At 42.0% G+C, this 27279-nt stretch overlaps 1 protein-coding gene across 4 annotated transcripts in view; it reads left to right on the top strand.

Annotated features, from left to right (window-relative positions):
* Positions 1 to 27279, top strand: part of Cpne4 (copine 4) — a 455030-nt gene that overhangs the window by 295947 nt on the left and 131804 nt on the right. For all 4 annotated transcript variants that reach the window (XM_078043313.1, XM_078043315.1, XM_078043316.1 and 1 more), the window contains exons 4-5: positions 22848 to 22919; positions 25701 to 25775. In XM_078043313.1, the coding sequence (XP_077899439.1) occupies positions 22848 to 22919; positions 25701 to 25775 (147 nt within the window). The remainder of the gene's footprint in view (positions 1 to 22847; positions 22920 to 25700; positions 25776 to 27279) is intronic.

Here is a 27279-nt window from a genome sequence, read left to right as displayed (position 1 = left end):
GAACTGGATGAGTCTGAAGCCACATAAAACCTAGATTCACTAGACTTTTTCCCTACTGAAGGAAAAGTCTAGCTTAGGGATTTGTAAGAAAAAGAGCCCCACCTAGCAAAGAGATGGCAAAAATATGAGTTTATTTGTTAGTTTGTACTCACCCTGCTTCATGCCACTTATCACCAAATTTCTCCCATGTGGGTACTGAGTGACAAAACAGCGTTGCTCTTTTCCAGTGAAAACAGATTGATTTAATAGGATTGTTTATTGTTTCTTTAATGAAAACCAAAAATCCCAATGTGGAAATATAGTTGAAGGGGGCAGAAATAGAAACAGAGAACCTAGCATATTTTCCATTAATAAATATCTCCCTAATGATTTTGAGAAGAGTTGGTGGCAAATAGTTCTATTTTCCAGCTACATACAGAAATATAAGTAGGTTTCAAATGAACAAATTGTGGATTTAGGGTGGAATCCTGTTTCTATTTTTTAAAAAAACTAAAATGTGATTAAAATGATATTTTCTACACTTATAAATGAGCCATACCAAGATTCTCCTGTAGATAATAGGCATCCTTCCCAGAGAAACATTACATTTTGTGACAAGAACTAAATATTGATCTATGTAGAAGTCATCGCTTTAATATTTTCCATCCAAAGCTTTAATAATTCTGTGTATGTGACTGAACCCCAAACGTACATCTTTAGTCTTCTCTTTGGAAAGAATCATCTTTCCAAAAGCCACAGAGGGTTTGGCTCTCTCTTCCGTGCCAGACATTATGCTGGAGCCAAAAACATTGTTCCTGCCCTCAAACAGCTCACAGTCAGCCTGGATTCAAGATGGAAAGCAAATCATAATGCAAACGAATAAATGGCAGCTGTCCTAAGCATGGTCGAGTGCAGAACAGGAGAGTGATCCTTGGGAGACCGGCACCAGGTGGAAGGAGGTCAAAGAAGGCTTCCCAAGGAGAGTGACATTTCCACTGAAACGTGAAGGGAGAGTGAGAGTACAGCAGGTGAGAAGAAAGAGGAAACACGTTCTGAGCAGATCGGAACATTATACACAAAGCCTCAGGATTCAGGAAGGAGTCTGACATATGGTGCAGAGCATCTTTGTTTGATTTTCCCAAGAAGGCAGCTCTGAGATCGGAAGTCAAAAGAAGGGAAAGAAATATACCCTCGAGGTCTAGAAAAGTGAGACAGGGAAAGAAAGGCAGCCGGTAAGGGTGTGTGGTCAAGCCAGCTGCTGTGGTAGCCACCTGGAGCTTAATTCTGCTGGGGACATTCCAGGAGCCAGGAAACAGCAAGCCTCAGAGAGTTATCTCACCCTAGGATGAGGAAATCAGGGCATTGTACCCTTGCAGGGGGTGGGGTGGGGGGAAGCATTTTGATTTGCTTTCCATCTTGAATCCAGGGTACAAATGCCCTGATTTCCACAGTCAATGTATCCAGAAAATGGACAATTTAGTTGGAGAAGCATGCATGTTGTCAACAGTCCTTGATTGAGGATTCCTAGGGTAGGAAAACATTACCTGCTGACTTCGTGGGCAGCAACGCTGTCTCCAAAGATTGGCAAAAGATTGCAAGCAAAAAAAAAACACATGCTGATGGTCAAAGTCAGTGATGTGCACTCAAGTCATGAGCCTGGTGACATTAGCAGTGCCCAACAAAAGCTGGGTTTTCCCCCCTGTATCATACCCAGGCACCGGCTCTCTTAGCAGTCAGCCCCCGATCATTTTGAGATCCTTGTAGCCTTGTGGGAAATCACCCTACCTCTAGCTCAAGATCAACTCCTGAGTAACTCAGCCAACCACACAGATTCCATCCCTCCGTGCCAGAGATTGGTTAATGGACACACCTACGATGAGCTCTAATCACTAAAACTGGAGGGGTTTTCTTGAAAAGACCCTAGATTAGAGACACACATGAAGAAGCAGCTATCTTCTCTCTGTGGTCCCTGGAACCACCACAGCCACCTAGCAGCAAGGATGAGGATGACAGTGACCATATCAGGATCAGTGCCAAAAGGCTGTAGAGACCCAAGCCTGACCTGCAGCACCTGGAGCCCTTCCTGCTCATGGGCTCAGTGCTGTGGGAGAATAACCTACCATGGATGCCATTTTGGATGTGATATTCCATTCCTTCAACCAAAAGCTTCCTGATTGATATATTTTATATGAGAAACTGAAACAGGCCCAGGCTGGGCAGGAGTGAAGTAAATAAAGAGAAACTCGGCTTTCCAGTTAATGCTCTTTTCTTTTTTTAGTCAGTTTTTTTCATTAGTTCCCTACAGTTATACATAATATTAGGGTCCATTTGGACATAATTATACAAGCATGGGATATAACTTGCTCCAATTCATTTCTCATTTCCTCCCTTTTCTCTCCCCTCTTCTCTCCTGTTCCTTTACCGCTACTCTCCTGACTTTTCTCCTATTTATTTATAGTTTTTTTTAAATGAATACATTATGGATATATATAAAGATGAAACTCGGGCCTGGAGTAATGGCTCAGTGGTAGAGCACTTGCTTAGCGTGTGAGGCACTGGGTTGATTACTCAGCACTGCATATAAATAAATGTTTATTGACAACTAAAATATATTTTCAAAAAAGATGAAAGTCACTGTAGTATATGCACATATGTACATAGGGAAATTTGGCTAGGTTCATTCTATTGTTTCTCCCTTCCCAACCCCTCCTCCCTTCCCCTCAATCCCTTTCCTCTACTATTTCCTGGAATCCACTACCCCAACACACACCCAATTTTCTTTATTTATATTTTCCCCTTATTTTGGTCTAACTTCTACATATGAGAGAAACCAGTTAATTTTCTTAATCTATTAAAATGAATACATAAATGAATACTGAGCATGAGATTGCAAACAGTTCTTTCTAAATATGTTTTTTTTTAATTTTTTATGGTTGTAGATGGCCAGCGTGCCTGTTATTTTATTTGTTCATTTTTTTTGTGGTGCTAAGGATCGAACCCAGTGCCTCACACATGCTAGGCAAGCACTCTACCACTGAGCTACAGCCCTAGCACCTCTAAATATGTTTTGATACTTTAGAAAGAGTTTCCCTACGGAGAATCTTATTTGATCTTCTTGACAGTGTTGAGAGGGCAAGTGTCATTATCCCAGTTTATAGTTGAGAAAACAGAGGATCAGAAAGATTCAGTGTCTTAACAGAGCCAAGACTGGTAGTCGGGAAATTTTTATTCTTTTTTTTAATATAATAATAATTATGTACCATGACCAAGTGGGGTTTATTCCAAGAATGCAAGGCTTGTCCAACATTTGAAAATTAATGAATATAATCCATCACATTATCGAGCAAAAGATGAAAAATGACAGGATCGTATCAACGTATGCAGGAAAGCATTTGGTAAATTTCAGCACCCATTCATAACAGAACATCTCAGCCAAAGAATAATAGAAGTTAATTTCTTCATCATGATGAAGAACATTCACCCAGCCTACAAGCCAAAACCATACTTAATGCTAAGAAAGTTAAAGCTTTCCTACTACTATCAGGAAAAGGGTAGTGATACTGTCTCACTAGTGTTTTTCCTTTCTTTTTTCTTTTGTAAATTATTTGTTCTTTTAGACATATGTGACAATGGTATGTATTTTGACCTATTAGACATACAAAGAGTGTAACTTATCCTAATTAAGATTCTATTCTTGTGGTTGTACATGATGTTATACTGGTCATGTATTCATGTAAGAACATAGGAAAGTTATATCTGATTCATTCTACTTGTCTTTCTGATTCCCATCTCCTTCCTTCTCTTAATTTGTCTTTGTCTAATCCAATGAAATTTCATTCCCCCACCCCCTTATTGTGTGATAGCCATTCGTATATCCAAAAGAACATTTGGTCTTTGATTTTTGGAGATGGTCTTATTTTACTTAGCATGACAGTCTCCAGTTCCATTCATTTACTGGCAAATGCCATAATTCCATTCTTTTTTAAGGCTGAGTAATATCCCATTGTGTGTATATATATCACAATTTCTTTATCCACTCATTTGTTAAAGGGCACCTGGGTTGGTTCCATAGCTTAGCTTTTATGAATTGAGCTGCTATAAACATTGATGTAGCTGTATCATTGTAATATGCTGATTTTAAATCCTTGGGAGTGGGATAATGGGGTCCAATGGTGGTTCCATTCAAGGTTTTCTGAGGAATCTCTATACTGCTTTCCAGAGTAGTTGCCTCAATTTGCAGCCCCACAAGCAATGTATGAATACACCTTTTCCCTCACATCCTTGCCAACATTTATTGTTTCTTGTATTCTTAATACTTGCCATTTTCACTGGAGTAAAATGAAATCTCAGTGTAGTTTCAATTTGCGTTTCTCTGATTGCTAGAGTTGCTTAACCTTTTTTCATATATTTATTGACCAATCATACTTCTTCTTCTGTAAAGTGCCTGTTCAGTTCCTTTGCCCATTTATTTGATTTTTTGGTGTTAAGTTTTCTGAGTTCTTTATATATCTTGGAGATTAATGCTCTATCTGAGGTGCAGGAGGCAAAGATATTCTCCCATTCTGTAGGCTCTCCCTTCAAATTCTTGATTGTTTCCTTTGCAGTAAAGAAGTTTTTGGTTTAATACCATCCCATCTATTGATTCTTGAATTTACTTCTTGCACTTTAGGATATTTTTTGAGGAAGTCCATTCCTAAGCCAATATGATGGAGATTTGGGCCTACTTTTTCTTTTATTAGGTGCAGGGTCTCTGGTCCTTGATCTACTTTGATAAACATTGACATAGCTGTGCATTTTGTGCAGGGTGAGAGATAGGGGTTAGATTTCATTCTGCTACATGTGGGTTTTCAGTTTTCCCAGCACCATTTGTTGAAGAGACTATCTTTCTCTAATGTATGATTAAGACATTTTTGTAGGAAGTTTTGATTCTTAATTCAGAGCTTTCTTCTGACATGACCTAGAGAAGATAATGTGAGGAGGGTACCTGTTCGGAGAACTCTTAAAGGTTGTAGGTCAGATGGAGCAAATGAGCATCAAGTTAGACTCGTTTAGTGTAACCTCTAGCCATGTTTGCAAAGCCACATCACTCCACCTCCAGGTGGCATGCTGGCCTCTCTGGGTAGTGTGTACATTGATTGGCAACAACTCTTTCATTTAGTTGGCCAACTGATTGGTGGAATTGGCCTTTCCTGCATTTCAGAGTTGGAAACGAATTGACTTAAATCAATTAGAATATTTCATTTTTATGACTGTCATGACTGGTTTAAGGAAGGACATGTAATTTTTTTTTTAACCACAATAAGTTTCATTTACTCATCATTTCAACAAGCATTTACCAAGTGCTCTGGATATTCCAAGTACTGTGCTAGGTGCTAGAGACAAAAAGATGAAAAAGACAGTGGTCCTGCCCGAGAGGAGCTTATAATTAGCTGGGAGACACAGAACTGTAAATAAATAATCAAAGTGCATATTACTAAGCACTACAATCAAAATGCATTCTAGGAGCTTTGGGGGAAGAAAAAAAAAAGACTGACTTCTGCCTAGAGGAACCCAGCGAGTTCTCAATCCCCCTTCCCCCTCAAAAAAAAGATGCCTCTGGACTTGAATCTCAAAGAATGAGCATGAATTCACCAGCAGAGAAAATAGGAGTCTGGGGAAAATGACTGGCACACACAAAACGACACACCAAGACAAGACACAGTGGCACAAGGGAATGGCAGAGAACTCTTTTTCGTAACAGATGGCTGGATGGTCCAGGGAGTGTGGGAAGAAGACACAGAATGCCAGACCGGAAAGGAGGAACCAGGCTTTTCAGATTGTAGAGCTTGGGATTGATGCACTGAGGCCCTGGTCAATGGGACAAGGACAAGATGTGATGTGTGTTTTACAGGTGCAAAGAGCACTGGCATTCCCGTGAAGAGCCAGTGGGAGAAGGCAGGCACCGAGGCAGGGAAACCCCAGAGGAGAGTCCTATCTGTCAAAGTGCAGAACCCAACAATCCTGGAAGACCAGGTTGGGGAGGAGGTCTTTGCAGGTGTCTGGCTTAGGTGGCTAGAGGAACACTTTGGTTGTCCTTAAGAGGGAAATCATAGGGGAGTGAGGATGAGAATAGCACGTGATACCTACCTGTTATTCCCAGGATGTTTGTAGAGAAATCAGAGGAGGTTTCCAGTTGGCAGCTGACTGTGTGGATCTGAAGTAGACCATATTGATTAGGATCCGACACCCTACAGATGATAGCAGGTACCATGCACATGGAGGTGGTCTCTTTATTTTTATTTTTGGAAGGAAACCTATTGAACATTGTCCTGGAAGCTCTGTGAAAGGTACTGACTCCTTCACCCTTCAGGGTTTCCCAGGCTGTAACACTTGGGCATAAATAGGAATTTTTCTTCTTTCTTGAAATTGCTGTTCTTTCTAGGATGATCATGCAAAATGAAGAACCATCAAATTTCTCTTTTTTTCCTAACCGAAGTGGTGAGAGAGGATTCCTTCTCCTGTATGCAGGTAGGAAGGGAATGATCAGGTGCAGGAGCTCTTCAATAACCCTGGGAATGGCAGGGTCAGGGCCTAAGGCTCTGTTTCATAACACTCAAGTAAACACACTCCAGAGCCTGATGATCTGGGGTCAGATCCTGGCTCAGTGCTCTCAAGTTGTTTGTCCAGAGGCAAATTCCTGCCTCTGCGTAAGCCTCAGTTTTCTCCATTTGCAAAATGGGGATCATAATAGCAAAGACCTCAGGGATGTACAGTTGGAATCATGCATATAAAGTGCTTGGCAGGGTCCTTGGCATGAGGGAACACTCAGGGTGTTACAGAAGGCTACTCTCAAGGTCATGAGAATATAGGAAGTGGTAAGAAGAGCCAGCATTGGTTTCATAGTGAAGGTGGACAGACAAAAAGGTGAAAAGATCAGAAGGAAGTCCCCACATTCAGGGCAATCAGTAAAATACAACTTGTCATTTTGCCTCAAACTTGTTGAGTGTTTCCTTTAATCCAAGGGATTCAAAGTGTAAGTCTGTGCTCCTGCAGGTGTATGTCCTAACAGTTACTCTTCCGAGATGATTTTTACATAAAAAATGGCTTTAAATCAGGTCTCTGAAATACTGGGGGCAGCTATTCCCATCTTTATCTTGCCACAAATAAGGTCCCAAAGGAGAGAGAAGGTGAACTCCCCCAAACCACGCAGGAGGTCACACACGTTCAGAGCCTGCCTGCTCCCGGGGTCTACAGGTGCTGGCTCTATTCATCGGTTTGTCCCATTCTCCCAGTACCCTGTGGAACAGCAGGGCTCTTGGCTTCGAAAAAGGATAATAGCAGCCCTCAGCATGCTGGAAACCCAAGTTGGCCGTGAAGTTGGGCAGGAGCACAGCAAGTGACTTCGCACTGAGCCAAACAAATGCCAAATGAAGCAAAGAAAGGTTCATGTCCTCGGAGAAGCCTGGAGGCAGCATTTAGCAGATGGATGAAGGGAGTTAGCACAGGGACACAGGGTGCTCAGAAAGCTGTGTCCTCCTTCTGGGTGAACTTGGAGATCATCCTTAGATTTCTATTGCCCAAAAGGAGGCAGCAGCTAAGCCCCTCTTCTGCTCCACCTAAGAGAGGGCATGCCAAGGAGAGATGTGACTGGCCGCTGTCTAGAACAGGGTGCCAACTTTCAAGATGCCACCTTCATGTTCTCTTTTATAAACTCATTCATACCTCCCCAAGTTTTCACACTCCTTTATCCACCAAAGACAGGGGACACTGAGTCGTAAATAATAAAAAAAGAATGACTTTCCATGGGCCATCTAGGTCAGTTATCCAACATCACTAGCTTGAAAGTAATAGAACCAGGTGTCCAATGTAGATCTGCTTAGCTCCAAAGCCCTGCATGAGCTTTTTCACTTATTCCCATAGCTTATTACTAGTCAGTATAAATTACAAAGTAGCATTTTTTAAAAAATGCAAAGCTGAATGGGAGTTGGCATTGCTCCCATTTTATTGATTTTGTTCCCTTAGTTTTTTTTTTCTGTTTTAGACAGAAATAATAGAGGCAGCTTGTAAGTCCTCTTGCAGAGAAATAGCCTTGGTTCTCTTCCCTCAAGGTTGCATTCTGAATTTGCTTTAGAATTATGATATGGCTTCTTAAAAAGTATCAGTGTGACTGTCAACCTCCCCAAACCAGGACCTTACAAACTATATATGCCCTCCTGACCTTCCTTTCACCCTCACTGTGCTGAATGAACCCATTATCTAAATTCAGTAGTTGCCCCTGGGCTCCAACTCTGCTTTTCTTAGGGTCAGTTTCCTCTTCTCCCTGGCGCAGCTATATAAACCTTCCTCTTTTCCTTGCCATGGGGCTGTTCTTTAGTGTATTTTCTCCTACAGTGGTTCTGAGGACATCTGTTAAAACCAAGATCTTCCTGCTTTCTGTCATGTTAAGTGGGGCAGGGAAATCTGTAACCCCTGGAGGAGTCCGACTGTCTTGGGGACCTCTGACCCTTATTCATAAGAGAGGGATCACACACCATCTTCCCTCCAGGCTGTGGTTCTCAGACTCTAGCCTGCATCAGAATCACCCTGGAAACACTGTGCTACAGAGTACTGGGTCTACCCCAGAGTTTCTGATTCAGAAGACCTGGGGAAGGACTCCATCTTTGCATTTCTAAATTCCCAGGTGATGCTGATTCTGTTGGACCAGAGACGGTACTTTGAGAACCCCCATGCCTACTAATGAATCTTGGACTCTGTATCTTGTTTTAATTATGAAAGGAACTAATGATTTAGGAAAGTGGAGAAATTAAGGAGGACTAAAAAAAAAAAATCTGAAGAGAAGGTGACAAATGCATCATAAAGTTTATAGTCCTGCAAGAGAGATTGATGTTTATGTTCTTGAGGGAGATCTTGATTGCCCAGGTTTGTTCTTCCCAACCCATTAAATGTAGTTGGATGTACGTATTATCCATTCTGTTGTTTTCTTTCCAGAGGCAGATGAATGTCAGGATCATGTCAACCCAGGAGCCTTTGAAAGGACTGGAAGACTGCATGCTGTCATGATTAATGGGAATTTGGTTCAGGGTTGATATGACCCCAATTAGTGGTCACCGGGGGTGTGATGATGCCAAGGGTACTATCAGACTTGATGTAATGCCCACAGCAAGATTCCAGGGTTAGCATTTTGTTGCATAACATCGAACATCCTCATAGCTTAAAACGGGTGGCCCAGGAAGTCAAACGGACATGTTATAGCAGGCAACTCCTTTCCTTTCAGCTTCTCACACGTAAAGCTTTCCCTAACTTTGCAGAATCACTGCCAGCAGCAGTCACATGTGTGATGAGTTACATCGTAAGTAAACCACACCATCTCTACTTCTATGCATGAGCCAGGGGATCCTGGGAAGAAGTGCTACTTTCTATTGTTCTGCTCATAGACAGGTGGGACTCCAATAGGGTGGTTAAGGGTGAGCTGGTCCCCAGTTCTCCAAGGAGAATAAAATTAAGTCTTACCTTCTTCTTTGCTACCTTGGGCAGGCAATTAATCCTCTGAAGGTCAGATCCCAGGAAAATTTCTCTGCTTTTCCTGGAGTTCTCTCTTTTGAGACCTTTAAATTTTCTGTAGAGTATCCAAAACAGGAGTCATGAGTCCTACATCTTGGATCTCCCACCAGCTCCCTGTGTGGCTTTGGGTAACTTACTTAACCTCCCTGTGATACAGTAGCTTTACCTATAGGTGAATTCATCTCCAAATCCCTTCCGGTTCAAATAGTCAATGATTCTCATTCACCTCTTAGCTTTGACCTTTCTGAAATCAAGCATCCTTTCCTGCATTCTCCTTCCTTCTCAGGAATGCTCCCCCCCCCCCCCCGCAGCCTCATCCCTTCTCATCGATGATTTAGCACAAGGGGATACTTAGCATTTGCCTCATGCTAAATAACAGATGTCATTCAATCACAGATGGTATCATCCTACCTTAGCACTCCCCCCCTAGGGAAAGCAATCCTTGTGCCTATTAAATTTCAAAGACAGTTGTGAAAAGATATATTTAGGAGCCATTTAAATGGGCCCTGTTTATGAACTCTGTTTCCCATAGGTTGGCAGTAATACAATCTCTCTCATAGCCTCATATTGGTGCAGAGGAGGAGGGCAGGAGGGTGGGAACCGAAGGACTACTGTGTCAATGCTGAAAAGCAGTTCTAAGTAGTTGTCCTGGTCTTAACCTTCTAAGCTAGACCGGTGTGGGATACTTGGTCTCCAGCCTATCCCACATAAGCCACCTGGGATTAGAGGCAGCTGCCTGAGACCCCCAATCACAGCTCCACTTAGGTTGCTTCCAACCAACTTTCATTCCAATCTCACTTCCACCCAGCTCAGAACTTCTGGCTGTAAATCCAACCTGGATCCCTGTCTCCATGGTGTTGGTGCACAGTCTTCCCACGGAGCAGCCCTTGCCTCACCTCGACAAATGCAGTCTCCGGTTGCATCTACTCAATCCTCAGTATCCCATGTGCCTTAGATAATCCTAGCCCAAAAGCAGTTGGGCTTATGGGTGATTTGTAGGGTCACTATAGTTCCTAAAAGGACCTTTTATCAAATCTATACTCAGAAAAAAAAAGTTAGTAAAAACATCATAATCAGTCTGCATGGCTGACTTCGAAGCACTTACCCTCTAATGAAGGAGTAAGGCAGACAGGCATTGTATAAATTCTTAAACTTTAGAACTTTTAAAACCTGTGAGACATTCCAATCTGGGAAATTTGTGAGGAATCCTTCTGGGTGAGGGATTTGCTTAGGTTTTTGAAAAGCCATTTTGCAAATACTTCAGGTAAAGCCTCGGTTCCCCCCTCCTTGCCCACAGGGAGGAGAGTCAGCTTGGCTAATCTGATTCTCATCTTTTGTAATATTATTTTTTAATGACAGAAAAGACCTGAGAGGGCTTGGAGCACTAATAACTGATAAGTTAGGGGAGAACCACTGAATCTGCAAAGAGAGTCTGAGATCCCGTGCAAAGCCTAAGACCTCCAGCTCAAGCCTAAATTCAGAAAGAGATTATTTGTGTTTTGAATCAACCTAATGAAGTTTAGATGGAGAAAAACAATAACTGCTTTGTTTACAAAATCATTCCCAAGAGTCTTAGTTGCAGATCCAAGGACAAAATGAGGCTGGGTATGAATTAATTAACTTTGTTTTCGATGGAACAGGGGCCTCTGAGGCTTCTCTGTTCACCAGTGCAGATCAGCAAAGGTACCTGATCCAGAGCTCAGCTCCAAGGGGCCCCCAAGGGAGCTGATCACTGCACCTCACTCCCTTAGAATGTGCCCCACCAGGAGACTCCAGTCAGGCACTCCCCAAAGCCAGTCATCAGAAACAAAGGAGCAGAAATCCTCCAAACCTTTCTCTCCCCGCAGAGATTCAAACCAGGAAAGCTGCTATTAATGTGCTGACACAGCTCCCAGTGGATCCAGGAAAGCTTGAAATTGGGAAGAAGACAAAAGTAGTGCTGAATTTAACCCAAGCAGTGCAGGAGTCCCGGTACTGCTCTCTGGTGCACCTGGTTACTGCTTGAACACCTCTAAGCATGGGGATTTCAACTTCTCAAATAGGGTCACCTATGATGGCTCTGCTAAGAATTGATCACAGGTCAGGTAGTTATGAGCTCGGGGCTATCAACAGACAGCAACGTCATCATCACTAGGCCTGGATGACGAGCCACAGAGTGGCACAGTAGAAGTTCAGCACCAGGCCTTTGGCTTCCCTGGGCACTCAACTGCTTTTCCTTAGCTTCATGGCCTCTGGCCTTCTGTTTCATATGCTCAATAAGAAGATGCCCTTTCAGACCACCCAAGTCTTCCCACTGACTGCCTCATAAGTCGTCATTTGAACAGAGGAAACTGATTTTCAGGGACCTGGTTGCATTCCAGATATTTGTTAAATGTGGCAACCCCACTTGATTAAAAGGTAAACTCTGAGAATGCAGTGAATCTACCCTCGATCACACTGACTGCAAGTGGCAGACCTAAAATTCAAATTGATCTGATCTGGAGACCTGCCCTCTCATTAGACCACATTGCTCATCAAAGTGCTTTCTTACAACCCTTTGTAGATCCAAAAGGCAGAGTAGTAATTCTTCCTAAATGCTATCATTAACTAACTGCTCACAGAGGTCCAGCATGAAGCATCCTTTCCCAGAAGTTAATAAATCCATGCCTCTATCTGGAAAGTCTTTCTCCCAGCTCAGTAGGATCTGGCCACCCATTTTTGATTGTTTATCTGAAATACTTCTGGAGCAAAAATCTAAGCAACTTACAGCAGTTAGGTCCTGTTCTTCTCTTCACATGGATCTATTTTGCTCATTAGCCATTGAGAACAATAATAATATGTCTCTGATGTGTATTCATTCATCTATTCCATGAATAATGCACTCAATGAATGCTAGTAATAATAATAATATTAATAATAATAATAATAATAAAATACTACTGCCAGACCCTATGCTGAAAGCTTTAAACCAATTTTTTGAATTAATTCTCACAAAACCCCTAAGGGGTAAGTGCCATTATTTTCTCATTTTTCTGCTAGTCACCTAAACTTTTAAATAACTTGCTTCAAGTTACTTAGGTAGACATCATTTTCTTTAACTTTTTTATTGGTTCTTTTTAGTTATACATGACAATAGACTGTATTTTGACATGTCAGACATACATGGAGTATAACTTCCCGTTCTTGTGACTGTACATGATGTGGAGGATACTGGTTGTGTATTCACATAAGAGCACAGGAAAGTTATGTCTGGTTCATTCCACTGTGTTTCCTATTCCCATCACATCTCCCTTCCTTTCATTCCCCTCTGTTTAACCCAATGAACTTCTATTCTTTGCCCCACCCCTTATTGTGAGTTAGCATCCTCATATCAGTGAGAACATTCAGCTTTTGGTGTTTGGAAACTGGCTTATTTCACTTAGCATGATAGTCTCCCGTTCCATCCATTTACTGGCAAATGACATAATTTTATTCTTCTTTATTGCTGAGTAATATGCCATTGTATATATGTACCACATTTTCTTCATCCATTCATCTGGTTGAAGGGCACCTAGGTTGGTTCCGTAACTTAGCTGTTATAAACATGGATGCGGCTGCTTCACTATAGTATGCTGATTTTAAGACCTTTAGGTATATGAGGTACACACCATTTTCAAGTGGGGGAGGCCCAAGTTAAACCTAGACTTTCTGACTCTTAAGCCACCCTTATGCCTTGGACAGTTTGCAAAAAACTTCTTACCAGCACTTTTAACAAAGATTCGGAGTACAGCTGATCCCTGGGAAGCCCACATCATTTGGGGCCCACAGGATGGGGCCTTATGTCTTTAGGTCTCCAAGATCAACAGACCCTCCCTCAGTTCTGTTGGAGGCTGTGGGGCCACAGTCCAGGCTCTTCTTCCAGGCCCTCAAGGACTTCCTCCACGTGACATGAGTTCCCTCCATTGCATTATTTCAGGAAATGGTTTTGTTGTTTTCCTATGTGTGAAGGTAATACAGGATTGTTGCAAAAACTATTTAGAAATAAAAAGAAAAAAATGAAATATCCCTTCATCCCACTGGTGAGAGATGACTCCTAAACATTCTGGTGCATAATCTGACCGATTTTTTTTTCTATGATACATATACATATTCTTTTTTAAATGAAAATACGGTAATGTATACATGCTTTTATTTTTTTGCTTCTTTTAAACCAAAATACATAGTGAGCATCTTTCAGTGTCAATGCATATACTCTTGCATTATTTGTTTTCAGGGCTACAGAGTATTCCATCATAGCAAAATACATGTGCTGTCTCCTACTGTGGGCATTAAGTCTTTTTCCAGTTTTCCAGAATTATAAACTTTTGATGAGCATCGTATCACATACACCTTCTCTGCCCAACACAGATTATTATTATTTTTCCAATAAGTTAACAACAGTTGGAACATTTGGGCACACCTTTTAAGGACTTTTATACAAATTGCTAAATATCCATATATCCAAATAGAATCACATACCAACTAACAACCTCCCACAGTGCACAGTACAGAGGTATTCTTTTCTGTATCCTCAGTACACCTCCAACTTTTCATTGTGTGTGTGTGTATATATATATAAATTATAAAATATTTTATAATTTGCTTCATTTCAGTTCCTGGTACTTCCCTTTTTCCTCCCCTCCTCCCACCCCTTTTCCCTTCCTCTATTTCACTGGTCCTTCTTCTATTTATTTATTGTTTTTTTTTTTAAATTGGTGCCTCATACATAAAGGTAGAATTCATTGTGGTACATTCATATGAGTCAATCACCACACAGCCAAGAAGTCACTCCTTACCCTGAATTTGATGTCCCCCCACCCCACAGAGCCTTCTCTAGCCCCAAGATGAGCAGGAAGGACACAGAGGACTGAATCCCCTCATCCTCAGTCACCTCATGGTCCTGGAAGTTGGTCCTCCCAGCCCCAGAGGGGTGTTCAGGGGCTGAGAGTGCAGTGAAGCAAGGAGACACTGATGTGGGCCTGCCTCACTCTCAAACTTGCTTCCATTTTCCTTCATATACTCCCTCTCCTCCTCTGCCCTTCCATTTATCATCCACCCATTAGAGACTCTAAGGTTAGGACTCTTCTGAATTCGGGACTTGTGTATACAACAGTATCTAGATACTATCTCCACTTGGATAACACACAGATCCAAATCAAATCTCAAATGCAACAGCTCAAAAACCCAAGTTCACCATTTCCTCTTGCTTTTTTCACAGCTCCCCCACCCCCACCCCTAGCTGCCTCTCCTCCAGTGTGCCCCTCAGTGAATGAGGCCTTTATCCTGCCAAATGCCAAAAGTCCAAAACCTGCGAACCTTCCCTCATTCATCTCACTTTCTCCCCCTGCCCATCAATCAATCATGAAGCCCCATCAATTCGGTGTCTTAATTATCTCTATTATCTTAACCCCTTCCACTGCCAGGATCCCAGTCCAAGCCAATAGATCGCTGTAGTTATCTCTAAGTGGGGACTGATAGGATGGGAAAGAAAAGGAGAGAAAAGGAGCATTTCCTAATTTACCTGTGTATGCCTAATGCTGGAGTTTTAATTTTCATACTGCACATGGTAAACCTAAGTGGTAAGATGCTATTTTCACCCTTTCACAGGTGAGGAAACTGAAGTACTCGGAGTAAGCTGTCCAATGTCTACCCCCAGGGCCAAACTTGCACATGATTCTGACTCTAGGTTATGTAGCAGGAGTGAAGATAGGGATCCAGTTGGGGAAACACTGCAGTGGTCTACAGGAAGTGAAACTCTTCTCCTTCTTGAGGCCAAGGAATAAGATTGGGTCACTTTGCACACCTGTTAGGGTTTAGCCCAAGGCCTGGGTCCAGTCCTGCTTCTGCTATTTATGGGACGCAGGAGAGTTTGGCAGTTAAGAACGTGGATTCTGGAGCTAGACTGTCTGGATTCAGACCCCAGCTCTGCTACTTACTGGCTATGAAAACTTGAGCATGTCACCTAGCCTTTCTGTTAAGGACTAAGTGCCAGTCTCCAAAAAGATGTGTCCATGTCCTGAGAACAAGAACTTGTGATGTGGCCTTATTTGGAAAAAAAAAGTCTTTATGCCTCTAAGAGAAAGATCTCAAGATGAGGAGATTATCCTAGATTCACCACTTGGGACTCAAATCCAGCGGCACAGAGGGGAGGCACAGACAGAAGACTAAAGAGCCACGTAAAGAAGGGGGTAGAGTGAGCCATGCGCAGGCAAACCAGTGAGGGCGACCGCCAGAATCTGGAAGAGACAAGATTTGGAATCTCCTCTGGAGACTGTGAAGGGAGCTTGGCTCTGCTGATGCCTTGATTTCGGGCATTTGACCTCCAGAATCCTGAGAGCCAATTTCTGTTGTTTTCAGCCACCAAGTTTGTGGTGGTTAGTTATTGGCAGACTGAGCAAACGAAGACGTTCTCTGCACCTCTAACCTCTGAGCCACCCACAGGGGCATATGATAACCCCTCCGAGAGTTGCCCCGAGGATTGAATGAATCGATATACATAAAGCACTTGACGGCAATAGCTGTCATGTAACAAGGGCTCCAAACGCAGTATTCATTGTGACTTTCTAACAGCTGTGTGAGCCTCTTTCATTTAAAAATGGTCAGTGAATCCCCTCCTTGCCCCTCTGTTCTGTGGACAGCTGATAGGTGGCCAGCCTCCTGGTAGACAAGTCACAACCTACCAAAGGTCATGTCAAAAAACTTCCATGTGCCCTTGCTCTAACAAATTGCTCTGGACTGGACACTGGGTGACTTGGAGAAGCTCCCTTTTCTCTTTCTCCCGGCTGCCATATGGCTTGACTTGGGGACTGGGGTGAGAGTGGGGTAGAGTCAGGGGGCAGGTGGCCTCTGACTAATCACAGAGCCAGATCATTTGTGATGATGGTGAGGCCTAACCCAAGAGACCAGGCAAAGGTGGGTAATTAATACACAAGCAGTCCTTAAATTCCTCCCTCCCCCTCGGAAGCTCTCTCTCCATTCCATCTCTTGCTAATGAAATCAGAGAAAGGGTAAAAGCCTATAATTACTTGAAGTAATTAGAACCCTGCTTAATAGAAAGCTGAAGACAGGAAGACCAAGCCACTAGATTACCATTGATATCATTCCCTATGATATCACTCTGAATCACTCTCTCCAGGGGGGGTCCTTTTTTGGGTCCCCAGTGGAGAGCTGAGGACTGTCCTGAATTTATATAATATGGAAGCGCCTAAATACATCACCCTACTCCTCCCCTGCATGGCTGAGAAAGCTTTAGAATTGTACCTCTCCTAGTTCTTGCAGCTTTTCCCCGTCAGTGAATCAAGTCCAAATCGGAAGAGATTAGTATTAAATTTTAAAATACATCTTTCAAATGGGATCATATTGCAGTGAAATCTTTTGTCTGCATGTATTTTCACTTTCTAGCTCACAGCTTCTCTGTTTTAATGTGCATGAAAAGCACCCATGCATGTAAGACCACTTTTGAATCAGTAGGCTGGGGTGGTATCTGAGAATGCATTTCTAACAAGTTCTGCTGCTGGGGCGGCGGGGGGGGGGGGAGCTTGGGTGGGGGGAGGCCAGATAGCACAGGCTGGGGGAGGGGCACCTGTATATGGCAAGGGGAAAGTCCTTATTAGTCCCACGAGTGACTTCAGTTTCCTCCTACCACAGTGTCTCTTCCATATTTCTAATGTGGATCTTGAAAAATAAATAACATCTGTCGATGGAAGGAAAAGGGTGTGAGCCACCCTGTGTTCAGGGAACAGCATACGAAAAAGCACAAGTCTTTAAAGTTTTTTAAAAAAATGTTCTTTAAAATATATTTTAAGTTTCTCGGTACTTGTAGTGCATATGACGGGCCTTAGTTTTAAAGGGTTACTCATTATTGGGGCAAGGTTGTGGGTCCTCTAGGTCAGCAATGGAAGCAAGGTTACCAGGACATGGAGGCAAAGCACCAAGACAAGGGGCTCTTGCATACGACCTATCTTGAGGTGCTCTAATTTCTACCAGGTAAAGTGATATTACCCAGAAGTCTTTGGAAGGGGGGGGGACATAAAGGTGGGGATTTCCCTAAAATCAGCCATCATTGCAGTTATCACTACAAACCTTCCCAGGACTTTGAATCTGACTTTGGGATAAACCAATCTCGGAGTCTCCTGTGTCTACTGTTTAAAACCACTGAAAATTTGGTAGCTTAAAACAAAGAAATTTCTTCTCTCACAGTTTTAAGGGTCTCCTAACTCCTGGGGTTGGTAGGACTATATAGTCTCTCTAGAGGCTGTAAGGGAGAATCCATTCATCGCCCCTTCTGACAGCTGCTGTTCCTTGCCTCGTGGCCACATTATTCCGAATACCCAGCATCTTCCCACCTGTCTTTGATCTGCCTTTTCTTTCAAGTGGGCATCATCAAATCTCCCTCAGCTCCTTTTCAGAAGGGCACTTAGGAGGACTCAGAGGCTACCTGTTTCATTCAGCACCGTTTACTCATCTCAGGATCAAAGGCCTTTCTGTTTTGTTTAGCCACATAAGGTTGTAGACGCAGGTTTCATCCATATTGGGGGGGGGGGAAGATGTGAGTATTGTCATTTTTAGCTCACCCAAAACAACATTGCTCAACTGTCTACAATCGGAGTTCAACAGAGTGGAGAAGCTGGTCTCAGGATCCACCCAGGGCCTTCTTTCTGTCCCTTGTGTTCTCCCTGCTCCTCATGAACCTATTTCCCTCTGTACCTGTGGCTCTTCTACCTGGAGCCTCCCCTCCACCCCCCCCCTTCCCTCTTGACTATCCTCGTTCTCCTCTTCCATAAGCCTTCAGGACCAGGGCAGTTTCTGTAGAAATGCCTTCCCTGATCCTCTGGGCCAGCCAGGCCATGGCACCACCTTGCTTCTCCTTTCCAAGTTGGAACTTGACATATCTCTGGGGGTCAATGTCCTTACCTGCTCTGTGCCATCACTTTATTCTCAACACCCAGCACTTAACAGGCATTCTATAAAAATGAAGGAGTGAACCTGGGCTTCAACTCTTGCAGGCTTGATGTGTTAGCTGACCCTGGCTGACGCAATAAAATACCAGAGTGAGTGCCTTAAACAACAGAAATTTATGTTCTCACAGCTTTGGAGGTTTGAAGTCCAAGATCAAGGTGATATCAGAATTGACTTTCCTTCTTTCTTGTTTTTTTGGTGGGGGTGAGAGGAGGAGGAAGATTGAATCCAGGGGCAATCTACAACTCCAGCCCCTCATCTTTAAAAAAAAAAAAATTTGTGATAGGGTCTTGCCAAATTGCCCAGGCTGGCCTTGAACTCGTGACACTCATGCCTCAGCCTTGATTAGTTGGGGTTACAGGTATGTGCAAGCCTTCCTGTCATATTTTAAGGCTTCTCTTCCTGGCTTGCAGACAGCCACCTTCCCTCAAAGGCTTTCTTCTGTGTGCACCCTTGAGAGGAAGAGGGTGAGGAAGAAAAGGGAGGGAGAGAGGGACAGAGTCTGAAGGAACAAGGGAGGGAGGGGAAGAGAGAGGGAGAGAAGGAGAGAGGAAGGGGTAAAGAAAAAGTTGGGGGAGGAGAGGAGACAGAGTAGTGAGGAGAGGAAGAAAAGAGAGCTCATGTGGGTATCATGCATCTTCCTCTGCTTATAAGGACACTAATTCTATCAGACTAGGGCCCCACCCTTATGATCTCATTTAACATTAATTATCTCCTTAAAAAGCACCATCTCCCAATAGTCACATTGAGGGTCAGGGCTCCAACATATGAATTTGGGGAGGGACAAAATTCAGTCTGTGACACTGTAGGACCTTAACTTCCCTAAGCCTTGCTTCCTTCATCCCAGTTGCTTGGGAACAAGAGAGAGTTTGATCATGAAATGACAAGAATCAAGGTAATGTGAGGAAAGTCCCGTGTATTACCTTACCCAGAGCAAGGGTCTTGTTTGTGTGCCCCAGAACAGACAAGCGTTGGAGGGTAGGTGGATCTTTTGAAAGGTGAAGGAAATAGCTCTGTGAGGTCCTGCAGTGGAGGTGTCAAACTTTGTTTTAAACAATTCTATGACCTCCGATTTTATTTTCACAAAGATTTTATTCATTTACTAAGCACTGACCTTTTAAAAAGTGAAAATTGCTAACAATACAATTGGGAATTATCAGTTCAGGCTAATAGAGATGTGACTGTAAAGTTTGTAAAGAGATTTTCAATCTGTTTCTGTCACCCCTGTAGCCTGTGAACCTGTGCCTGGCACATAGAAAGTGTTCAATAAGCATTTGTTTTTGCAACAGTTTTAAATCAATTCCCCCTTAAAAAATAAAGGCATTCTGAAGATATTTTTATGAACAACAGCTTTGTGAAAAATGATTGTCTAACTATTTTGAAGACTTTGGGGGAAATCACAGCTGAATATATACATGTTAAAATATTGGCTTAAAAGTTGGTTTGTTTGTTTTAAATTCTGGCTTTCATCCCATTCATTATTTAAGTGAAACTCTGAGCTTTCCTTTTAAAAGAAAGAAAGAGAATCTAGGCTATCAGAAGCTATTGTCCATGGGAGAAGACCTGCCTCCACCCTCAAATCTGTGTGTGGATACAGGTCAGAGACCTCGGAGGTACTAAAGTCCCTCTGGTCTGATCTTGCTAAAAAGAATGTTTCAACTTCTATTTACTCCCTCTACACTTTACCCTCTTGTTGAATGCTGAGGTTTGCCAGCTGTGACCCCACAATAAGGTGAACAGAATCAAATTAGAGGATTTCTGACAAGTGCGTCCCCTTTACCCTCAATGCCAGGCAGACCTTACTATTTGTTGGCCTCCTATGTCAGCCGAGGCCAGGTTGAGTCCTTGTCACTCTCCTCATTCTCTGACAAGACCTAAGTTCTTTTTCAGGCTGGCACAGTTCAGAAGCAACAAAGCATACATGATAAGTGAGATTTGCAACAAAGAGGCTTTTCTCTATAGATCATGGCTCCAGCTGGGCATCCCTGCTATTTTTGCCCAATAGTCCTAAGAATGGCAACATCAAGGGCAGCTCATTGCTTGTCCATCATTATTACCATGAAAGGTTTGCAATCCTAATTATTTACTCATTCTTCGGAGATGAGATGGAAGCATGGAGACTGTAAAGCAAGTTTGTTTTGTCTCCTGATTGGTTAGCCACTTGTAGGCCCACATACCCATTTCCCAAGAAGGAATATGTCCTGGGAACTTGCTTATCTTCCTAGCACTTGAAAAAGGCAGGAGCTGGTCATGGTAGCATTCTCTTCCCACCCTATAAAGGGCTATGATGGTGTTTCTAGATAAGAGGAGAGGGAAGTACGCCATCCAGGTTCTCAGGCTAAGTCTTTCCTTGAAGAATGATAATATGGATCTTGTAAGATGGTTTATAAAATAGTCAACCCAAGCCTGGTAACCTCATGAATGGGTTACTACAGTGCTGAGAGGGTTGAAGTCATGGGTAGGTAAGCAAGGAAACACAATAACAATGGAAAGAAATATTTTTATTATATTTCTATTTGGGAAATGGACATATTGCCTCATTTTTACTCAGATGTTGGCCTGGCTACTGTTTCCAGGTGACCCTGGCTTTGTCATTAATCATGTGTCTTCCCCATTCCCTTCAATAAAAGACCCATAGTGAGAAACTGTAAGCTTCATGAAGCCAGAGGTTGCATCTGAGTTTGCTTGCACCCTGAGTGCCTCGCACCAAGTTTAGCATACAGGAGAAGCTGCACAAATATTTGTGGAGTTGAATAAAACATCAGCCATATGTATGTACTCCTTAAATAGGAGTCATCGTTGTTGTCATGGAGTTTGTCATTATCATCATCATCATCATCACCATATCATCATATCATCCCCAGGTGGCATTTTATAGAAAAATTCCTTCCTCCTCAGATGATAAGGATCTCAAGTTGGCTTGGCCTAGACAGCTTTTCTAGACTTTTCACATTTGGCATTTAAATGCTCTTGGTGTTTCCACTGCTTTAACACAAAGACAAAAATGTATAGTATGAGAATATCAATAAATGGGTGTGTCTCCCTGCCTGGCATGGTGATTTCCTCTCATATCTTTCTGTGACTATGTATTATATTCTATTGTGCAAACAGACAAACAGAAGAATACACCAAAACTTCATAACTTTAAAAAAAAGTGTTCATTATCTCACAATTTCTGTGTATCAAGAATCAGGGTGCAGTTTTTCTAGGTCCCTAGATCTTCAATCAAGGTGCCGTGAGTTATCTCTGGGTGCAGCCTGAGTGTAGATCTCCATCCAAGCTTGTACATGTAGCTGTAGGCAGGCCTCAGGTTCTCAGGGGCCGTTGGTTAGGGACATCATTTCCTTTCCACACAAGCCTCTCTATGGGACTAACTTACAACTTGGCAGCATGCTTTCTCCAGAGCAAAGTCTCAGAGAGAGAGGAAATGGAATCAGAAAGATGGAAGTCATGGGCATCATATAGCCCAATCTCAGAAGTGGTATAGCCTCATTTTTGTGTTCATTAGAAGCAAGTTACTAAATTCATCCCACACTCAAGAGAGATGGATTACACAATAATATGAATACCAGGAAGATAGGATCATTGGGGACCATCTAAAATAAACAATGCCTACCACAGTGGGTGATGTTCTCCCCAAGAATAACTTTCTAAATCCTTTTCTCCTTTTGGCATCATGGACTATATACTCGACCTGGATCTCAATGCCTTTCCAAACTTCTCTTTAAAAAAAGGAAATCAGAGGAATGGGCAGGTTTGGCTAAGAATGACTTCCAATATGATAATGATTTTACATTGTCAATTGCACATGTGCACGGACACTGGATCATGGAGAGGACCCCAGCTACTCCTCTTGACTTGTCTCAGCATCGGCTTCCTGATGATTGACTTTGTAGCCTCCCAATGAATCTATTAAGAACAGAACCCTAGAGGCTGTAGACATAGAAGCTACATATTTAGACATTGGGCTCCTTTTCCTCCCTGCACCCCATCCCTCACTTTGCAGAGAGGTATGGTGCTAATTTGAGATCATTATGAAGCTTCATTTCCATTATCTTACTGTACATGTTCAATATTATCTATTTAAGCTTTGATATAAATGCCTCAGGAACAATTAAACCTCCTTCTTCCTAATTGACTGAATTATGTGTAAGTCTTCACTCCCTGTCTTATGCCACACACCATCAGAGGAAAGAAAGAAAGGAAAAACCTATACTAAGGGAAGCCCACAGAAGAATCTTGAAATATAAATGGACATCGATGTCATAATTTCAAATAGAGCTGTGAATGCAGAATTATGTAGAGGGAAAATAATTAAAAATAGACCTGCGGTTCTATGACTAGCATTTCTCATTTTGTTTCCTTTTGTGCAGATTGTTTCCCAGAGAAAGCTGTCCAAATCCTTGCTGAAGCACGGGAACACGGCAGGAAAATCTTCCATCACGGTGAGAGCTCCCTGAGCAGCCCTCTGCCCAGATTGGCCCAGGCAAACCCAACACTTGGCAAATAGACCCTCTGCCTGTTGGACATTTGATGCTACAACTGCTGAACTATCCAAGTTACTTACCTCTTTTTTTTTTCCTTCTTTCTCTTTCCTGACAATGCAATTTTGATCCTTCTACCCTTAGGGGAAATGGGGAAGAAAAAGGATTTGAAAATGAGGTTACTCCCTTCTCCTAAGCACTTCTGCAATTGCTATACAGGTTTTAATAGAGGAGAAAGTTGATATTGCTGAACACAGTAATAATATGGAATTGTCTGGGGTTTTTAGATCATCAAAGTTACCCCCGACACCTGCCCTCGATTTAGAATTAAAACTCTGTGCTTTGTGTTAATAGCATTCAGTCCAAGGTTTGATCTGTTGCCTGAGAAGCAGATAGCCCAGCATTTAACACTGTCTTTGATATAATGGTTTGGAACTATTCTGTCCGATCTGATTCTGTAGCCACTAGACATGATCATTTAAACAAATAAAATTATTTAAAATTAAATAAAAGCAACTACTCAGTTCCTTAGCCACTCCAGCCATACATGAATGCTCAATAGTTACATTTGACTGGCAGCTACTTTATTGCACCATGAAAATTATAGGACATTTTTATCCATGCAGAATGTTCTATTGGAAAATGGTGAAAGTATTTCTACATAGGAATGGAAATTTTCATATGGCACTCCTGGTATTTGAAACTTTGACATTTTATATTTGAGTCTTTGAGAAAAGTAGAGAACAGTTGTCTAACCATTTAACTGTGTGGATAAAAAAGAGTGAGAAAGGTCAAAAAATAGTACTAAGAAAAATCTAAATTGCTAGGAAGGCAAATTGCAAGGAGGCAAAGCTACTGACTTCTTTCAGTTTCTCCTTTTTAACTTGAGAGTGACTTGTTCATTTTTTAAAAGAAGAAAGCAATGTTTTAAAAGAAAAAAAATTCAAAAGGGTCCCTTTGTGAATTGTGGCATTCTGTTAAGAACTTAACTGAGTGTGTTACTGGAATATTTAATTAATTTATTTATTTTTGTGGTGCTGGGGGTTGAATCCAGGCTTTGTACATGCCAAACACACTCTGTACCACCAAACTACAGCCCCAGCCCCTGTGGCTTCAATATTTTAAATGACATTGTCATGTCAAGGCTTCTTTCTTTTATAATCGATAATGAATCAAGTGCTCTTTGAAGAGCTCACTAGTGCTGTAAAAAGCCCAGGGTTCACTCCCAATGGCCACAAACCCAGTGGACCCAGGTATAAAATATTGCTGTGGTTCTTTCCCAGGAGAATAAACCTGATCTTCCTACCTGTTCTCTATGACATCTTGGAGATTTTCTTCCTCCATAAATCCCAGAAAAAATTTAATCTTCTTAATTTTAAATATTTAAATAGTCCCTTTAATCTTGGGTCCCCAAACCAAAACATTGGCTTCAATAGCTTCTGAAACTATGTGTGAAATTTTTGAGACGACCACAGATAGAAAAGATTATAACTTTGATCAGCTTCCCTAAGGTGTCCTGTGACCACAAAATAGGTAAGGACCATCACTCAAATAGAAGATAAAAAGCATTGGGGTGGTAAGGGACAAAAGTGAATATATATATATGATTCCTGAGTTACTAAACAGTTCTTGTTTTTCCTGTATGCCTTGAGTCTTCCCTGTATACCTGAGTTTATCTTTTATACCTGAAAACTTATGTTTCTGACTTTTAGTATCCCTCTTTAGACAACCTTTTTAGCCTTAATCTTAGATGTAAATAACCTTAAGTTTTCTAGAGGCTGCCAGTCAGTGTTTAGAGCAAGTCCTAATGGAAAAGTTGAGCTCAGAAATAATGGTGATAACATTGAATTAAATCTCAGTGTCTCAAAAAAATCAATTTGATAAGGATGATTGTGTGCTTCAGTCCCTGAGTATATGTGAAATTCTAACATGTAAATGTTATATGCAACTAGCCCAATCCCTAGATTTTTGTTGCTTTTTTTTTTTTTTTTACTGCTTTTCTCTTTTTTTTTCACCAACTTCTGCTCTAAGGTTTTGAGAGTCACTGGCTAGAGTCCCTTTTTACACACGAGGAGATAATATTGTCCAATAGGCCCTTTCATAATGTCACTTTATTAAAAAAACTTTGTCAGAGAAGAGACTTTTTCTTTTTCTTCCTGACCCTTCCCCTTACTCTTTCTTCCTTCTTATTTATTTGTTTGTTTATTTACTTATGCTTTCCTCTTTTAAAGCCCAGGAACAGTCTTGTGAAAAGCAGAAATCAGAACATATCTTTGACCATCATGGTCTGCAACAGACACAGAGATGAATTCATCTTCTCATCCCTTGTTGGTCTGACTCCAGATAGTAGAGAAATATAGTTATTCTTTCTTCTTCGTAATTCCCCAAGGAGAAAAATATACACGTAGTTATTTATGGAGGTACCATCCAATGCCGAGTACCCTTTAAAGAAAGAAGCTCTTCCAAACTGCTGTCCCTGATATTTCTTCCTCCAGTACGGGTCCCATCTCTAGATTCTCATGCTAGGCATAAATGTAATCTAGTTGTCTACTGCTGTCTTTTCCAGGGATTTCCTTTCAACACCTAGAAGTAGTGTGTCATGTTTACCAGGGTTATAGGCAAACTTCTTGCCCAACATTTGTTTTGTCGATTTTCAGACCAAACATGAACTAAATTTGCCCATGGGTTCTTGGGCTAAAGGATCCACCTTCCACTGCAGCTGATGTGTGCTTTTTCCTTTAGGTAATCGCTGAAGAATTATCTGGCAATGATGACTATGTGGAACTCGCATTCAATGCACGAAAACTGGATGACAAGGTAAAGTGTATGGCCATTAACCTCATCGAAGGAAGTAATAAAGCTAGCACACACAGTTTAATCAGATTTCTCCCCGAAGCTATTTTTCCCTTTAAACCCACATTATTAAACAGATCAAAGATTTCAGAGAGGTCTTCAAAGTAAGGCTCTCCCCAAATTGAGAAGCAGTTAATGAGAAGGGGAAGGAACTGTAATTAAAACAGGATAGTCTCATTACACAAAGACTTATTTCCAGATGCCACAGGTCAGATGTACACAGGAAAATAGGATTTAACCCTATTGTTAGGGATATCCTAAGGAAAAGGAGAGGGAAGAAAAGTGACATTTATTAAGTGTCTGTGTTTGCCAAGTACCGGGTTAAGTGCTTTGCATACAATTGTCTTATTTAGTCATTTGCACAACTGCTACGTAACAAGTATTATTAACACTTTTGCAGGAGAGGGAAGATTTTTCAAAGATAAAATAATTTGCCTAAGGTCGTTCCATATGTTTTTTCTAGATCCTCTGAGAGGCAGACACTAAGACAGAATTCAAAATGCAAGGGTTTTATTGGTAGAAATGCCCGTGTAAGGTACATACAGAGACAGGTAGGGAAAACCAACAGACCACGATCAAAGTCTGATGCTGAATGGAGGAAAGAGGAAGTAAAGGGCAGGTGGAAGTCTCCCAGGACACCAGGCAGACTGAGGAAGTTTCAGCAAGGCTGTCAGGAAATCCTAGAGCCACAGTCGGCTACTCCCAGGAAGAGGCTTCCGTTAACACCCATTGTGCACACCATTACTGGCTGGGAGCTGCCGTAGGAATCTGGCCCACAGTGCAAGTGCAGGGGTGGATTTCAGAGCTCAGCAGCCTGTAACCTGAGACAGTTCCATTCCCTAGAGTTGGAGGTCTGCAAGGCACATTTTCATGGCTTTGCTAGTTAGTGGTGAAACTGAAGATCCAATCCCATGTCAGTCTAATCTCCATCTATACTCATTCTAATGCCACTTCTATCGAAGCACAGGCCACGTTAGTCTCACACACACACACACACACACACACACACACACACACACACATACTGCACAACTTAAGGTGCAACCTCCACACCATAAAGACAGGTGGAGGTGTCCTTCCCAACCTTACCATGTGATATCTATGATTTCCCACCAAATATATGTCCTTAAGTCAAAAACCACATCACATCAATTAATGTATTCTCATAGATCTCCATTTTCCTAGAGTATAACTAGACAATTGGGGAGTTGGGGATGCCGTATACTTTCTCAACGACTGACAGCAATGTCTCCAGCAACTGTTTAAAGTCTTCAGCAGCAGCTTACATGTTGGCATATCACATTCACCTTCCACCTAAAAGACGTATTCAGCCCAATTATGCATTCACGGGTTCACTCTTATCCGTTGGTTGATTTATTTATTCACTCGTTCATCAGTCATTCATTGGCCAAACTGTGTTAGGAGTTTATTATGCACAAAGTACTGGGGGAAATGCACACTAAAAAAA

This window comes from Ictidomys tridecemlineatus, chromosome 3, assembly GCF_052094955.1.
Source record: "Ictidomys tridecemlineatus isolate mIctTri1 chromosome 3, mIctTri1.hap1, whole genome shotgun sequence".
Lineage (NCBI taxonomy): Eukaryota > Metazoa > Chordata > Mammalia > Rodentia > Sciuridae > Ictidomys > Ictidomys tridecemlineatus.
Note: the sequence above shows the minus strand (reverse complement) of the source record. Positions and strands in the feature narration are given on the sequence as shown.